Source organism: Scyliorhinus canicula, chromosome 25 (assembly GCF_902713615.1).
Source record: "Scyliorhinus canicula chromosome 25, sScyCan1.1, whole genome shotgun sequence".
Taxonomy (NCBI): Eukaryota; Metazoa; Chordata; class Chondrichthyes; order Carcharhiniformes; family Scyliorhinidae; genus Scyliorhinus; species Scyliorhinus canicula.
In genome coordinates, this window is record NC_052170.1 from 12,616,523 (window position 1) to 12,635,101 (window position 18,579).

Sequence of the window (18,579 nt, forward strand, 5' to 3'; positions counted from 1 at the left end):
CCCTTTTGACTGCAAGGTGTCTTGGGAGTTCCAGTGGTCGCGAAAGGCGCCACATAAACGCAAGTCTTTCCTCAATACTTCAGTCTCAGCTCATCCTCTCAAATCAGCCGCAATGCTCAATCCACAAGTAATTGGCTACCATCATGTTCCGCGATCATCTGTTCCAATGCCTCATCATTGCGGGCAGCAGGGTAGCATGGTGGTTAGCATAAATGCTTCACAGCTCCAGGGTCCCAGGTTCGATTCCCGGCTGGGTCACTGTCTGTGCGGAGTCTGCACGTCCTCCCCCTGTGTGCGTGGGTTTCCTCCGGGTGCTCCGGTTTCCTCCCACAGTCCAAAGATGTGCGGGTTAGGTGGATTGGCCATGCTAAATTGCCCGTAGTGTCCTAATAAAAAGTAAGGTTAGGGGGGGGTTGTTGGGTTACGGGTATAGGGTGGATACGTGGGTTTGAGTAGGGTGATCATGGCTCGGCACAACATTGAGGGCCGAAGGGCCTGTTCTGTGCTGTACTGTTCTATGTTCTATGTTCTATTTGTCCACAAAATGCATGATTCGCTTCTGGTGAAGAACAAGCTGTTGATTTAGGTGGGCCAGGGGGTCAATATCGCCAACTGAGCTATCCCAACTTCCACATCCTATAAATCCCAACTTAAATACAATTCAACAAATCGCCAACATTCCTTGGCAAAGTTACTCTGTCTCTCGGGTCGCTGCCGTGACCTCCCGATTCCCGCCCCCTCTCGAGTCAGCTGCCAATCAGGACAAAGGCTCAAACCCAATAGGCAGCGGTGGGAAGTATTCCAATTGCTCCTCTCTGCATGCACAACATTCCCTGTGGCTCTGAATCACTGAAGGAATGCTACCTGGCCCCGTGACAACTAGAGAGCCAGGGAAGAGGGATTTTTGCCAAGTAGCTTGTACGTCGCTACGAGGGAATGGCCCTCACTTCAAACACTCCTGTTTGAACATCCTCCTTTGTTCCACTTCGAGCTGGAACTAGCCAGGAGCAAAAATACACACAAAAAACAAGTCACAATGGCCTTCTGCAGGGGGAAATGTTGGTGGGACGTCACGTGGATAATTCAGTTTATTTTGGGAGGGTCTGGCCTCTTGAAATTCTCATCAGCTCTCAACAGCCACACAGCTCAAAGCTTTCAGATTCGGGATTCGGCACGCTGAGGCCTCAAATCTTCAGTCATGCCTAACCCAGAGCTCAACCTTTCGGTGTAGCACTGAGAGAATGCCCCATTATTGGAAGGTTATTCTAGACTTCATTCATAGGACATGGGTCGGACCGGCCGTGCCAGCGTTTATTGCCCACCCCTCTTTCAGAGCACACTGCAGGCTATGGATCTGGAGTCGCATGTAGGCCCGACCGGGTAAGGACGGCAGATTTCCTTCCCTAAAAAAAAGTGAACCAGATGAGGTTTTAGATGAGAGGTCACAGTCTCAGGATTAGGGGCAGCATAATTTAAAATAGATCCGAGGAGAAACTACTCCTCCCAAATGGTCGTGAATTCGCTACCCCAGCGGTGGACGCTCGGACGGCGAGTAAATTTGAGGGGTTAGACATTTTTAATTAGTAATGCGTTGAAGGGTTTATGGAGAACGGGCAGGGCGGTGGAGTTGAAGCCATGGTGAGATCAGCCATGATGGTACTGCACAGTGGAGCAGGCTCGAGGGGCCTGCTTTTGGTTCTTGTGTTCCAGGAAAGCACTGTTCTGTCCAATTCCGCCTTCCAGCTCTCGGTCTGTAGCCCTGTAGGTAACAGCATCTCGAGCACAAATCTGGTGTCCTCGATTAATAAAGGGGATCATGGGTTACGGGAAAAAGGCAAGAGAATGGGGCTGAGGAGCACATCAGCCATGATCAAATGGCGGAGCAGACTCAATGGGGCTGTTTAGCACAGGGCTAAATAGCTGGCTTTGAAAGCAGGCCAGCAGCACGGTTCGATTCCCGTTACAGCCTCCCCGAACAGGTGCCGGAAGGTGGCGACTAGGGGCTTTTCACAGTAACTTCATTTGAAGCCTACTCGTGACAATAAGCGATTTTCATTTCATTTCATGGGCCGATCGGCCGGGTTCTGCTCCTATATCTTATTGTCTTATGACGATGGTTTCATGGCCTCACGAGAGGCTTTTAATTCCAGATTTATTTGTTGAATTCAAATTTCACCATCCACCCTGGTGGGATTCGAAGCCGGTTCCCAGAGGATTACCCTGGGTGGCTGGATTCCCGAACCCCGTGACAATACCACGACGCCACCTCAAAAACGTGCCACCTCGCGGTGGCGCAGTGGCTAGCACTGCTGAGGGCCCAGGCTCAATCCCGACCCCGGGTCCGTATGGAGTTCGCACATTCTCCCCGTGTCTGCGTGGGTTTCACCCCCACAACGCAAAGGCTGGTGGATTGGCCACGCTAAATTGCCCCTTGGGAAAGAAAAGAGAATTGGGTACTCTTAAATTTAAAAAATAAACGTGCCATCTTTTCAGATTAAAGCCCATTTTCCTGGTCAGAAGTGTAGGATTCCAAAAGGCAAGAATCTGACATCGACAGGGGAGTTCGCCCAATGCCCGTATATTTAGCCTTCGATTCGTGCAACAGATTAACTGTACATCATCGCATTGCTGCTCGCAGAATCTTACTGACCCATCGCAAGCGAGTACAATTATTCACCGGCTGCTAAGCCACATGGGAAGATGCTGTACAAAAACCAGCCTTTCGTCTGTGACACTCCAAACAGGAGCGGGCAGTCCTGTCATCAGACAGGCTTTTGAACAGCTGTCAGACAAGCTCATCTGTCCTGGACTGCACGTGTCAACACACCGATGAATAAATCATTTGAATCATAAAAGGGTACATTCCTGGTGCCTGATGCAACCCAAACACTCCTCCACCCCTCCCCACCAACAAACATTTTCAATCGTGTAAGACAAGGCATTAGTCACCAATCCCAATGGGCTGCTGCAACTAATGTTAATCAATACAGACCTTAGGTTGTTGACTCGAGTCACTCTCGAATCAAGGCCGACACTTGGGAGTGCCGCACTATCAGCAGTGCCACACTCTGGTATTATCTTCCCGAGGAGTTATCAAACCCGGGGCCCTGTCAGGTGGATGTCACAAATCCCATGGCGCTATATTAATGAAGAACATGGGATTCTTTCCCATGTGTCCTGGCCAATATTTATCAGCATCACACGGACAGATCTGGTCAGGTCAAGACCACATCGGTGGGTCAATTTGGCTGCCGCGCTCCCCACATTGTAACAGTGACTACACTCGAGACGGCAGCACAGTGGTTAGCACTGTTGCTTCACAGCGCCAAGGACCCGGGTTCGATTCCCGGCTTGGGTGACTGTCTGTGCGGATCTGCACGTTCTCCCCGTGTCTGCGTGGGTTTCCTCCGGGTGCTCCGGTTTCCCCCCACAAGTCCCGAAAAGACGTGCTCGTTATGTGAATTGGACATTCTGAATTCTCCCTCAGTGTACACGAACGGGCACCACAGTGCGACGACTAGGAAGTTTTCACAGTAACTTCATTGCAATGCAAACCCAAGCCTTGACACTAATAAAAATGCTATTACAAGTACTTCATTGGCTAAAAGGCGAGGGTCACGAATGAGCAATACAAACGCAGGCCATTGTTTGTTTTATTTAGATCATTTATGTCCAGTGTTTCAGATCATCAACATTCCAGAAGAGGAACATTAGTCACTATAAGGCGGCAGTGTTTAGCACTGCTGCTCAGGGCCAGCTCAAGGCACCGGCAACTCGGGCAGTCGCCCGGGGCGCCATGTGCTAGGGGGCGCCAGAGACTCGGGTCCCGCGCATGCGCAGTTGGGCCGGTGCCAACCAGTGCATGCGCGGTGGCCGCCCTCCCCCAGGGCGGCCCCCCGGTCCGCCCCCCCGCTCGGTCCGCTCCCCCCCTCGGCCCCCCCCCCCCACAAGGGCGCCGAAGTTCAGCTTGCCCGGGGCGCCAGCAACCCTAGGGCCGGCGCTGCTGCTGCTTCACAGCGCCAGTGACCCGGGTTCAATTCCAGCTTTGGTTCACTGTCTGCGTGGAGTCTACACGTTCTCCCAGTGTCTGCGTGGGTTTCCTCCCGCAGCCGAATGTGCAGGTTCCGTGAGGTTACAGGTAGGGCTGCCGACTGGGCCGAGGTAGGATGCTCTTTCAGGAGGTTCAATGGGCTGAATGGCCTTTCTCTCTCTCTCTGCACTGCAATGATTCTATGGACATTCTATGAGTGAACTCCAGAGAGACCAGATGACATCAACACAGTGCCTGTAACCATCTCATCAATTTAGATTACCGAAGAATATACTTCTCTCATACATTCTGGGAAGAAGGACAATGGCTGACACAGGCAGAATTTATTTCAGGAGCAGGGAGCAGCTAGATTTTAGCCATAATCTTGAGCACATATTTTTCATACAGAAACTCCCTTCCCGGGACATGGGGCCAGCTGAAGGCATACCATTGGTGGGGATGTTTAAAAGACCAGCAGTGAGGGCAGCACGGTGGCCTAGTGGTTAGCACAACCGCCTCACGGCGCTGAGGTCCCAGGTTCGATCCCGGCTCTGGGTCACTGTCCGTGTGGAGTTTGCACATTCTCCCCGTGTCTGCGTGGGTTTCACCCCCACAACCCAAAAATGTGCAGAGTAGGTGGATTGGCCACACTAAATTGCCCCGTAATTAGAAAAAATAATTGGCTAATCTAAATTTATAAAAAAAAAGACCAGCAGTGAAGGAGTGTAGAATCTGAGGTCAGCCCTCATACCTCCCCTGTCCACACAGCAGGCAGGAAACATGGCCTCACACATCAACCTCCAGTCCCGCTCAATTCTACAAGGGGCCACCAAGGGCGGGGGGGGGTGGGGGGGGGGGGGGGGGGTGGAAAGAGAAACAGCTGTATCTGAGCTTGACGGAACATCTCCCAAGGAGGAATCTGGAGTGTCATAATATACACATCAGTATATAATGGTGCAGAGACACACACACTGACTGACACACTGCAAGACCAATCAGCACACACAACACAGCAGCCAATCACCAGTTAGAGCGCACACTCACAATAAAGCCAGAGGGCACTAGGTTTCCCGCTCATTCGGGATGCAGCCTCGGAGAAGGACAGAGCCCGCAGTCAGTAGCACAAACATCCACCATGTGCTAACAGTTTAGACTGGTCAGGATAGGCATAGGTCTTTAGTTAATCTAACATAGTGTCGACCCACAGTGCAAGTATGTTCAACAGTTCCTAGCTTAATAGAATAGTGTTGTACTATTACAAGTGTTGGTAGCCTGTCTATGTTACTGCTAAGGTAAACGCAGTCTCCACAGATCCAGAGTACCCAACACATCAGGGGGGGGGGAGGGGGGGGAGCAGGAGCTCATCAACACCACAACCCTTCTGAGGATTTAATTTCAAAGTGTCTCCCTGAAGGGCGAGGAAGGGGACAGGGGGAAGGAAGAGGAGTGTCATATACCTGTACCCATTCCCAGAATCCTTGGGGGGAACACCTGCTTCCCTGTCAAGGGGATGGGACGAGTTAAGTACGTCCGATATAAAGTCAGCCAACCACTCACTCGGGTGGGTAGCACCAAGTATTCAGGGTTCTTGAAATAAACCATTTCTATTTCATTCTTTGGTGTGGATTCCCCCTTCTTGCAGAGAGGAGGGGAAAGGGAGAAATGGAGAGGGAGAGAGGGGAGGAGGTAGGAGGGGGGAGAGAGAGAGAGAGAGAGAGAGAGAGAGGTCTGCAAGTATATGGAACTTTATTTACAATAATAATAATAATAATAATAATAATCTTTGTCACAAGTAGGCTTACTAACACTGCAATTAAGTTACTGTGAAAATCCCCTAGTCGCCACATTACACTGAGGGAGAATTCAGAATGTCCAATTCACCTCACAATTATTAAACCACACTGGACATTTTCACAGAGGCCACTGGACCCACCTCAATAGTGAAGCCTGTCAGCCCCTAACAACCAGGTAAGAAACAGAAAGAGTCAGTCCCTCGACCGGACTCTACCGGGGATGTGATAGCAAATCGAGTTTTCACAGCTCTCGAATAGTGGCCACGTCGGAGAAGGGGAGGACAAAAGGGGAGGCTAACTACAGGAGGGGGGAATGAGTTTGGAATCTCAAGCTGCCCAACTGCAATAAACCAGGCTGCGGCACAAAATCTAGGCCGGCGCTCCCAGTGCCGTGGGGGAGGGAAAGAGTACTGGACCTCCATTTCAGCAGAGACATCAATCCGAGGCCCCATCGACCTGCGGAAGTGCACAAGAGCCCACAACACCATTTTGAAGAGAAAAAATAACAGAGTTCTGGGAGGAGGCCAACATCTTCAATCGACATCTTACTGTGCACAAATATGGCGGTCACATTTCCTGCATCATACAGTGACAAACTTGGGGCACGGTGGAGATCACAGAAAGGCGCCATACAAATGCAAATATTTCTTCTGCTGTCCACCTCTTCCTTTTTTTAAACCTAGCCACATTAAGGAGTGAGAAAGGGGTTACATTGATTCTGACTTTACTGATTTTGTTTGTGGGGGGGGGTTAGGGGAGGTCAGTTGAGCAAACACTGCCCACCATGTGCCACATCACTACAGGTCCCCACCGCTGCCTTTACGGCCGATCCCAGCAGAACAGTTCCTAGCTGCGCCCCCGGTAGCCCAACGCCAAGAATAACACAACCTCCCACTTCCTGACATTCAAATAACCCGTTTCCCCTCAAGACCGAGTTTCTCCATTGGAAACCAAAATAAATCTCCAGCAAAATCTTTATTATCCGGCGGGAGCGGGGAATGGGTGGAGTCGGTTTAATCAAAAAAAAAATGCCGGTGAAAGGGGAGCTCCACTTACGATGGAGCACAGCCAAATACCTGCAGCATGAAATGATATACTCAGGATGATAAAAGAACAGTATTCTCTTCATATATCTTTCGAAAAAGTAAAAAAAATAATACAATGTACAGATATAAGATCCAGATAACTTCATAATAGCTTCCGGTTAAGATTAGTCTTAGGGAACGTCAGAAATTCCAGCCCGTCGACAGCCATGTAACACAAACGTTTACTGTACATTTGTTTGGCGAGGGATCTCGCCATTTGGTGGAGCACCTCTTGGCCGTAAATGCTCCCAAGAGAAAAACAGCTCTGAATTTCAGAGTTTAAAGCTCAATTCTTTGGGTGGCAATTTAGCGTGGCCAATCCACCCACCCTGCACATTTTTTCTGGGTTGTGGGGGCGAGACCCACGCAGGCACGGGGAGAATGTGCAAACTCCCACACGGACAGTGACCCGGGATCGAACCTGGGACCTCGGCGCCGTGAGGCGGCAGTGCTAGCCACTGCGCCACCGTGCTGCCCCATATTGGAAGGTAGACAGAACCCTGGTTTGCTGTCTTAACTGAAAGACAGCTTCCCGATAATGGGAGTGATGATTATACCTGGCTCATCCTGGGCACTACAGAATGTCGACAGAACCATAGAATTCCTACAGCACAGAGGTGGTCATTCGGCCCATCGAGTCTGCACCGACCATCTGAAAGAGCAAACTTACCTCTTCCCCCACCTTATCCCATAACCCCACACAACCTACACATATTTGGACTGCGGGGGGAACCCGGAGGAAACCCACGCGGACACGGGGAGACTGTACAAAATCCAGTCATCCAAGGCCAGAATTGAACCCGGGTCCCTGGTGCTGTGAGGCAGCAGTGCCAACCACTGTGCCACTCATGGCCAATGCAGTACTGAGGGGCTGCTTCACTGTTGGGAGATGCCATCTTCCAGAGGAGACATTAATCCCGACCCCGTCTGGCCCCTCAGCTGCACCCAAAGCTCCATCGGCACTTTGCAGAAAACGCAGCACTCACGGATATTCTGGCCGGTATTTATCCCACATTCACAGATAATCTGGTCGTCACCAGATAACTGTGAGGGCTTGCTGTGTGCAAATTCATTCCTGCATTTCCTACCTTCAAACAGGCACCGGAATGTGGCGACTAGGGGCTTCTCACAGTAATTTCATTTGAAGCCTACTTGTGGCAATAAGCGATTTTCATTTCATTTTTCATCTTAGTTATTCGTGAATGTAGCGTTAGTAATAAATAGCTTGGTTTACCAAACAAAGTCTAATGTTCTTTGTTCACATCAACCCAATCAAAAAACATTACAGCCTAGTATCAAAAGTCGCACAATTAATAACACTTTAGAATTTATAATTTAGAACAGTACAGCACAGAACAGGCCCTTCAGCCCTCTATGTTGTGCCGAGCAATGATCACCCTACTCAAACTCACGTATCCACCCTATACCCGTAACTCAACAACTCCCCCTTAACCTTACTTTTTAGGACACTACGGGCAATTTAGCATGGCCAATCCACCTAACCCCGCACATCTTTGGACTGTGGGACGAAACCGGAGCACCCGGAGGAAACCCACGCACACACGGGGAGGACGTGCAGACTCCGCACAGACAGTGACCCAGCCGGGAATCGAACCTGGGACCCTGGAGCTGTGAAGCATTGATGCTAACCACTATGCTACCATGCTGCCCTAGTACCATGGTAACGTCACCAATCCTCGCAAATCAACACAAACTGTCAAGAAACGTTAAGATTTAAATCAAACCTTTTTTTGCCCATTCGAACATTCTTACAGCTCTCCCTGTACAGGATCAATGGTTGAATCTGTTAATAGGAATGTTTACACTCCAACTGCACTGTACACTGTGGCTTTGAGGCTGCCCCCATTACAGATAGGGCTGTTTAGCACAGGGCTAAATCGCTGGCTTTGAAAGCAGGCCAGCAGCACGGTTCGATTCCCGGAACAGCCTCCCCGAACAGACGCCGGAATGTGGCGACTAGGGGCTTTTCACAGTAACTTCATTTGAAGCCTACTCGTGACAATAAGCGATTTTCATTTCATTTTTCAGTGTATGGCATTGCAAGCTAAGCAACAGGAATCTGCGACCAGATCAAAGCCTGATGATCCAACCAGGGTAAACATGGGGAGATATATCTGGCATCTTTATCCTCTCCATTGGCCTGGTCCTCCACATGGATCCCGTTAGCCTGCCCACACCACAGCAGCTGCCCCCTCCCTTCCCCCTGATAAAGCACACACACACACACACAAAGACAACATGCCGCTCCCCCGAGAAACAAAATTCGTTAACATAAATTAAAAGCTCTAAAACGGGGAGTGCATCTGCGGCCTTCTGCAAAGCCCAGAGCTCGACAGGATCTAAAAATGTTATGAAAAAAAGCATTCCAGACAAATAAATAAATAATACACACATCACCCCAGACAATTAACCATCCCATCAGGCACCTGCCGCCAACCATGGAGCACACAGCTGCTACTCACTGTCACACGTTCTACCGTCCCCCCCAAGAGGAACTGGAAGTTGTGTGCCTTGTGAAAAGGATCAGACGGGGGAAGTCACAAGACGCTGCACAGTGATGGCGTTTTGCTCTGATTATTGGCACAGTTCAGGGGGCACAGGGAGAACGCGGCTTGGAGGGAGTGTGTATGCTGTCCATCTCAATTAGCATAATCCCCCCCCCCCCCCGCGCTAACCACTGCATCACCTTGACGCCCGCTGGATTGCGTTCTGAACAATAATGTAACTGGTTAGTGAGTGTAAAAAGCATTGAAGTGAATCACAGAATTTACAGTGCAGAAGGAGGCCATTCAGCCCACTGAGTCTGCACCGGCCCTTGGAAAGAGCACCCTACCTAAGCCCCCGCCTCCACCCCATCCCAGTAACCCCACCAAACCTTTTTTTTGGACACTAAGCAGGGACATTTGGCATGGCCAATCCACCTAACCTGCACATCTTTGGACTGGGGGAGGAAACCGGAGCACCCGGAACTCACACAGACACGGGGAGGACGTGCAGACTCTGCACAGACAGTGACCCAAGCCGGGAATCCAACCTGGGACCCCGGCGCGGTGAAGCAACTGTGCTAACCACTACGCTACCGTGCTGCCCCGCATAGTGTTCGATCAGCCATGACCGTAATGCATTGTACAGCATGCCCGATGGGCCGAATGGCATACTCCTTTTCCTATGTTTACAAAGCTCCATGAAATATAAAGGGGTCAGTGAACAACAGATATGGCACTTCTATACAGCAGGCTGAAGAACCTCAAATAAAATACAACCAGGGACAACAAAAGTGTCACAGGAAGACAAACCCAGCTCCCTGTTCCAACCCAATGGACCTGGCAGCTCATATCAATGTTGGGATGTAGTTTAAGACCAGGGAGGTTATACTGCAATTGTATAAGGTGTTAGTACGGCCACACCTGGAGTATTGTGTTCAGTTTTGGTCTCCTTACCTGAGAAAGGACGTACTGGCGCTGGAGGGTGTGCAGAGGAGATTCACTAGGTTAATCCCAGAGCTGAAGGGGTTGGATTACGAGGAGAGGTTGAGTAGACTGGGACTGTACTCGTAGGAATTTAGAAGGATGAGGGGGGGGGGGGATCTTATAGAAATATATAAAATTACAAAGGGAATAGATAGGATAGGTGCGGGCGGGTTGTTTCCACTGGTGGGTGAAAGCAGAACTAGCAGGCATAGCCTCAAAATAAGGGGAAGTAGATTTAGGACTGAGTTTAGGAGGAACTTCTTCACCCAAAGGGTTGTGAATCTATTGAGTTCCTTGCCCAGTGAAGCAGTTGAGGCTCCTTCATTAAATGATTTAAGGTAAAGATAGATAGTTTTTTGAAGAATAAAGGGATTAAGGGTTATGGTGTTCGGGCCGGAAAGTGGAGCGGAGTCCACAAAAGATCAGCCATGATCTCATTGAATGGCGGAGCAGGCTCGAGGGGCCAGAGGGCCTACTCCTAGTTCTTATGTTCTTATATTCACACATTTCAAACCTTACCATGTTGATGGGCTTCTTCCGGAGGTCGGTGTCGGTTACCACTGCCTCCTGGTCCTTCACCTGGAGTCCTTTCCGCGACAGAGCCTGGAGGACGGCCATGTTATCCTGAGGCAGGCCGAACTCATCGTGCGGCAGGGTCTGGCCACAGACCCGGCAGTAGATGTCCGAGGAAAGCAGCAGACGGATGACTGGCGGCTTAATGTGTTCCTGGTCATATTGGTCGGTGTAAAACGGCTCCTTCAGCTCATCCGGCACATTCTCTGGAAAAAGCAAGACAAAAACATAAATAAGCACAGTACTGCAATTGCCAATTTTCTTCCTGTCCACAAACACGTTTGATTTGAAGATAGAAACATTCCCCCCCCCCCCCCATGACAATTTATTTTGTGGTAAACGTTGCATCAGCTGCGGTTAGTGGGTAGCGCACACTCCTCGAAATCAGAAGGTTGTGGGTTCAAGTCCCACTAGTAACTTGGTCACAGAATCTAGGCCACCACTCCCATGCAGTAGCGAGGGAGAGCTGCACGGCGGGGAGGTGCCGCCTTTTCAGTTGAGAGGTCAAAAAGCAGAGGTCATTCACATGGTGGGATCAATTTCTTGCCACTAATTTGAAGAGCAGCTGGGAAGCCCTTCCCTGTATCCTGGCCAACGTTCCCCCCTATTTTGTGCATGGCTTATTTGTCGTACGACACAATCCTTTCAATGTGGCCACTCAGGTCTCCAAGAGATTGGTGGGTGTGCGCAATAATTTTCAAATTGTTGTGCAATTGCACACCTTAAGAGAGAGAATTAATCCTGGCCAATATTTATCCCATAACCAACAGTTCACAATTGACTATCTGGTCATTCACATCAAAAACTGGAGTGGGAGGTAGGCCATTCAGCTCCTCAAGGAGTTTAGAAGAATGAGAGGTGACCTTATTGAGACGTATCGGATTGTCAGGGGGTTTGACAGGGTCGACGCTGAGAGGTTGTTTCCCCTTGTGGGAGAGTCTGGGACCAGAGGGCAGAATCTCAAAGTAAGGGCGTCGCCCATTTAAAACAGATGAGGAGGAATTTCTCCTCTCAGAGGGGAGTGAATCTGTGGAATTCTTTACCGCAGAGAGCTGTAGAGGCCGGGTCGTTAAGTATGTTCAAGGCCAAGACAGATTTTTAATCAGTAAGAGAATCAACGGTTATGGGGATAAAGGCGGGAAAGTAGAGTTGAGGATCATCACATCAGATCAGTCATAATCTCATTGAATGGCAGAGCAGACTCGATGGGCCAAATGGCCTACTTCTGCTCCTACATCTTATGGCTGTCCAACCACTTCATAAAATCACAGCTGACCCTTGGCCTCAAATGCTCTACTTTCCCCCTCTATGCACATGGGGGCTTGCTGTGGTCAAACCGGCCGCTCTCGTTTCCCCAAGTGAAAGAGGGCGACGGCGAAACACTTTGGAACGTAAGGAGAACAACAATAATAATAATAATAATAATAATGTTTATTGTCACAAGTGGGCTTATATTAACACTGCAATAAAGTTACTGTGACAATCCCCCAAGCGCCCCATTCCGGCACCTGTTCGGGTACACAGAGGGGGAATCCAGAATGCCCAATTCACCTAACAAGCACGTCTTCCGGGACTTGTGGGAGGAAACCGGAGCACCCGGAGGAAACCTACGCAGATACTGGGAGAACGTGCAGATTCCGCACAGACAGCGACCCAAGCCGGGAATCGAACCTGGGAGTCTGGCGTTGTGAAGCCACAGTGCTAACCACTGTGCTCCCGTGCCTGCCCAAGACAGGCGCTATGGCAATGAATGTTCCCGCTGCGAGCAAAAAAAAAAAAAAGAGTTGCCATTCGGTTAGCGCAGCGCAGATTGTGAGAGAGCGAGAGAAGGAAGGCTGGTCAAAACGACAACAGCTCAGCTGAAGTATCATGCTGGAATTCCTCAAGCAAAAGGCAGGCAGGCCACGGAAAAGGGAAGGGGAGTAAAGGAAGGGCGGTGAGCTATGTTTGACATTATTCTTTCAGTTGGTTACTCAGCAACACTGGGAGGCACCAAGAGAGAGCATGACAAAAAATAGTGAGTTGTTACATTCTGGAATGCGCTGCCGGAAAGGGAAGCCAATTCGATAGTAACTTTCAGAAAGGGAATTGCTTAAAAAGAAACTTGGGAAGCAAAATATGGACAGAGCAACCATAGCGAGGCTAAAAATCTGAGCGGGCTGAATTCGGAAGAGTCAAGTTGGCATAGTCATAATGGGAGCCTCTGTCCATCCTGCATCATTTTATGTTTAAACCAGTGAGCGCCTGAACGACTCTTGTTGATAAAACACAGAGCCAGCCAGACAGGAGGTTGTGGTTTCCAGCTGTGAGATGTGCCACAACGGGCAGCACAGTTTAGCACCGCTGCCTCACAGCGCCAGGGACCCGGGTCCGATTCTGACCTCGGGTGACTGCGTGGAGTTTGCCCGCTCTCCCAGTTTCTTCCAGGAGCTCTGGTTTCCTCCCGCGGCCCAAAAGGCGGGGAGGTTAGGTGGGCTGGCCGTGATGAATTGTCCCTTATGGTGTCCAAAGGTTAGGTGGGGTCACAGGGATAGGGCGGCCTCCTTCTGCACTGTAGGGATTCCCAAGCCCCTTTCATCATCAATGAGCCATTATTTCAGAGTTTATCTGAGCGGGGTGCAACATGGGGAGTCCACTATCGGCTGTTAGCTGCCACGAGACATTCCAGGACGATAGTGAGTTAACGCAATCCAGCAAAAGGCAAAGTGAAGCCGCTTGATCAGCTGCTGCTCTAAGAGGCACTTACCAGCGAGCATTGCACCTCTTAAAGGTGAGCTTCAACAATCCCAAGAACCAATGCAAAAGCATTTTATACATCTGAAAACAACACCCAGGTGTGTGTGCGCGTATATATTATATTACCATTTACATAAATATATATTGATGCAATGCAAATAAACAAAAAAAAGACTCCAAGAAGTGGGTTCCCTCCCATTACAGATCATTTAGCATTCCAGACTTAAACAATGGTGTCCAATAGGCAAACAGGTAAAAGGGGGAGGGGGGGAGGGGAACACAAAGGTTCACCAAGTAGTGAGGAGCGCACCAGAAAAGTCCCAGTTTATATCACAGGGGATTGCCAGAGTGTTGTGGCCACTTATTTATCCCTCAAAAAAAAAACACATGAAAAATGTGGCCGGTGTCCTCTTGGTCTGTGCAAGTTTGCTGTGCGCAATATAGGGAACTTTACATGGGCGTCTTACTCTTCAAACTGACTGCACTGGCTGTGAGGAAAGGGGCCATATAAATGCAAACTCCGTTTCTCCTTCTGACTCCGAAAATTGTTGGGATAAAGAAGCCAAGTCAGGAATACAGAAGCAGAAAAAGGAGCCACTTGCCCGAGCCTGTTCCGCCATTGGCTGATCTGAAACCCAACACCATGCAGCCAACATGGCCTCATATACTTCAATAACTTTGATGGATTCTGTGGTGGCTCGAGGCGATAGGAGAGAGATTTCCAGTATAATTGAACAATAGCTTATTAATAAGAAGTACACGGGCACAGAGTCACTAAACAGGTGTTCACCATCCGTCTTGAGGATCTATTCTACCCAAGGTCCTGCTCCCAGGGCACCATGTTCCCTCCCCCACCCTCCCGCTGGCAGGGATTTGAAAATGAAAATGAAAATCGCTTATTGTCACGAGTAGGCTTCAATGACGTTACTGTGAAAAGCCCCTAGTCGCCACATTCCGGCGCCTGTCCGGGGAGGCTGGTATGGGAATCGAACCGTGCTGCTGGCCTGCTTGAAAAGCCAGCGATTTAGCCCAGTGAGCTAAACCAGCCCCTGATTTGCACGCCACCGTTTAAGAGACCTCGAGACCGAGACACCGCAACGGCTTGCCCCTGAAGGGGCCACGTGACCACATTCGTTTATACACCCCCCACCCACCTCCTCTTCAAAATTAACAACTGATCTGGCATTAATTGCCTTTTGTGGAAGAGAGTTTCAAACTTCTGTTTTTTGAGAAGTGTTTCCTAATTTCACCCCCGCTGCACAAGGCTTCAGGACGTGAACTACAGAAATATTTCAAATGAGTCAGAAACTGAAGGCACCGACAGTAGAACAAAGCAACATTTATTTATTTTTAATAAATTTAGAGTAACCAATTATTTTTTTTCCCCAATTAAGGGGCAATTTAGCGTGGCCAATTCACCTACCCCGCACATCTTTTTTGGGCTGTGGGGGGTCGAGACCCACGCAGTCACGGGGCGAATGTGCAAACTCCACACAGACAGTGACCCGGGGCTGGGATCGAACCCAGGTAGACCAAAGCAGGTTTACTGCATTTTGAGGCGGCACTGTGGCGCAGTGGTTAGCACTCCTGCCTGACAGCGCCGAGGATCTGGGTTCGATCACTGCCGGTGTGGAGTTGGCAAATTCTTCCCGTGTCTGTGAGTGTCTCACCCCCACAACCCAAAAAGATGTGCTGGGTATGTGAATTGGCCACACTAAATTCACCTTTAATTGAATTGGGAACGTCCAACATTTTCTAAGATACTGGTCAGGAACCCCAATTTTTTTTTACATTTCTAAAACGTAGTAAAGGATACAAGGGTCTTTGACATCTTTGACAAAGGGTCATCTGGACTCGAAATGTTAGTTCTTTTCTCTCCCTACAGATGCTGCCAGACCTGCTGAGATTTTCCAGCATTTTCTCTTTGGTAGGAAAGGATACTTTGCTCTAGGAGTGACTCCACACGCACACTCCCACGATATATTAAAACAAACTAAACTACCTTTAACAGCAGAGATATAGGGGCTGGTTTAGCACACTGGGCTAAATCGCTAGCTTTGAAAACAGACCAAGGCAGGCCAGCAGCACGGTTCAATTCCCGTACCAGCCTCCCCGAACAGGCGCCGGAATGTGGCGACTCGGGGTTTTTCACAGTAACTTCATTTGAAGCCTACTTGTGGCAATAAGCGGTTTTCATTTCATTTTTATATCGCTCATAAATGACCAGTTAAACAATGCTCAATGAAATGGAACACCAACTTCTAACTGTTACCGTCTTTATCTCCAATCAAGCAAGCCCATTACTGGTCAAAACCCACTTTTAAGTAAAGCATGCAAACACAGTATTACTTGCCTATCTTTGGAAATAAGGATAGAGAGAGATCCTGACAGTTAAATGCTGAATCGGACAGCCTTCTGCAAAAACTGTTGTTCAGCTCAACATCCAGAGATGTTGACTCCAAACTGACTGCCACAGACCTGGCCCCTCCAATACAAACACCATCAACATCGCACTCAAAACCTTTGACCTAATTACGAAGGTTTAAACACAGAGGTCAAAGTTGTGCAGCCGTTGGGATTCTCTCTTCCCACTGGCAGCGCACCCCACCCGAGGGTTTCCTGGCAGCGTGGGGGTGTCTCAATGGGAAATCCCAATGACCAGTGGGTGGGGGGGTGGGGGGGGGGGGGGGGGGGGGGAGGAACACAGAACCCTGCTGCCTGGAAACAACACACTGCCAAGAAATACATGGCCGGGCGACTGTATGAATGAAAATGAAAATCGCTTATTGTCACGAGTAGGCTTCAATGAAGTTACTGTGAAAAGCCCCTAGTCGCCACATTCCGGCGCCTTTCCGGGGAGGCTGGTACGGGAATCGAACCGTGCTGCTGGCTTGCTTGGTCTGCTTTAAAAGCCAGCAATTTAGCCGAGTGAGCTAAACCAGCCCCTAGAATCTAGCCCATTGTCTCTACTCCCCAATAATAAGCTTGGTTTGAAATAACTGTGTTCTTACTTTTACAACATCTTAATTGCACTTTCTGGAGTCAGTGTCTGTCTTTCAGGGCTTTAAAAAAAAACACTATTGCAGGAGAAACATATATATGAAATTCGTACATTCATCACACAAGTGATACCCACCATGCCATGAATTAATTTTATAAAGATAAATATTTTCACCCAGAGGGCTATGGGGGGTCTCGAACTCGGTCTCAAAAAGGGTGGTGGAGGCAGAAACCCTCAAAGTGCTTAAAACACCTGGGTACGCACATGAAGTGCCGCAGCCAATAGGGCTACAGACCAAAGGGGCTAGCACAGACACCACTGGCCGAATGGTCTCCATCGGTGCCGTAAATAGAACATGTTTCGGTGCAAAGGGAGAGAGAAAAGGCTCGGGTGGGACGTAACCTCAATATTCAGCTTTGACTATCCTCCTTCTGTGCTGAAAATCAGACGTACAACGTGGAACGTCCATTTGATCCAACCTGAAGCCAGATCAGTTTGAGGCAGAAACTGGAGATCCCTGACCTCGCTTACAGTCAGTCAACACAATAAGGGCCACGGCCGCCACACTGAAATGGAGGCTGCGTTCTCAAAAGGAGTTAATGATTACTCTCTTTGAAGAGAAGGTAAAACGGAAACAGGTTTCACAGATATCATAAAAGAGAGATTAGCAGTCAGGCCATTATTTGAGGAGTCGGTGTTACTTAATGGAAACATGTTTCACCTCTGTTAATAAGTAAACACAGGCTTGGTGCTGATTTCTGGGGTGACAGGTTTTCACAGACCTCCCAAACAGGTCTTTCCGCACTAGGCTCATCAAACCCTCCCCGAATACAAAACACAGCAAATCCAACAGGTTCAATGTTTTACACGTTCAATGTGCTTCCGCCAGCTTAATTTGTCAATTTGAAGGGGGGGGGGGGGGGGGGGGGGGGGGGGGGGACACGGAAAGGAGGTCCTGTACAATTTTCCTTAATTCTAGATGCCAACACTTGGCATCGTTGTTGTCAAAACCCACTGTCCATTTTTTCCCTCAAAAATATTACTTCACTCAGAAAATTTACTAAAGGGCTTTATAAAAGGTTGACATTACAAAAGGGACGAACTCGATCCGCACGGCAGGTGTACCTACATCACGGGGACTGCAGCGGTTCAAGAAGGCCGCTCACCACCACCTTCTCAAGGGCAATTGGGGATAGAGAACAAATGCCGGCCGAGCCAGCGACGCCCACATCCCGTGAATGAATTCAAGTTTCTCCCAATACTGTGTTGCTCATTACATTTACAATTAGTCAATTTGCAGCCTTACGTGGCAAGCGCACAGGCCAAGTTTCCAGCCCCTCAAATGGACCATGGCTGCAAGGGAAGGTGGCGGCGCAGTGGTAGTGTCACAGGACTAGCAACCCAGAGGCCCAGGCTAATTGCTCTGGGGGACACGGGTTCAAATCCCACTACGGCAGCTGGTGGAATTTAAATCCAATTAAATCTGGAATTAACAGCTAGTCTCCATAATGGTGACCATGACAACGATCATCAATTGTCCTACCTCTGGTTCACCTACGTCCTATAGGGCAGGAAATCTCTTGGGCTTACACGTGACTCCAGACCCAGCAATGTGCCCTCTGAAATGGCCAATATTTTTTTTTTTTTTTTTTTTTTCTTCTTTATAAATTTAGATTACCCAATTATTTTTTCCAATTAAGGGGCAATTTAGCGTGGCCAATCCACCTACTCTGCACATTTTTGGGTTGTGGGGGCGAAACCCACGCAAACACGGGGAGAATGTGCAAACTCCACACGGACAGTGACCCAGAGCCGGGATCGAACCTGGGACCTCAGCGCCGTGAGGCGGTTATGCTAACCACTTGGCCAC

At 49.3% G+C, this 18,579-nt stretch overlaps 1 protein-coding gene across 4 annotated transcripts in view; it reads right to left on the minus strand.

Moving 5' to 3' along the window:
* The window catches only part of camsap3 (calmodulin regulated spectrin-associated protein family, member 3), a 210,047-nt gene that overhangs the window by 130,924 nt on the left and 60,544 nt on the right, over positions 1–18,579 (minus strand). For all 4 annotated transcript variants that reach the window (XM_038785076.1, XM_038785074.1, XM_038785073.1 and 1 more), the window contains exon 2: positions 10,919–11,178. In XM_038785076.1, the coding sequence (XP_038641004.1) occupies positions 10,919–11,178 (260 nt within the window). The remainder of the gene's footprint in view (positions 1–10,918; positions 11,179–18,579) is intronic.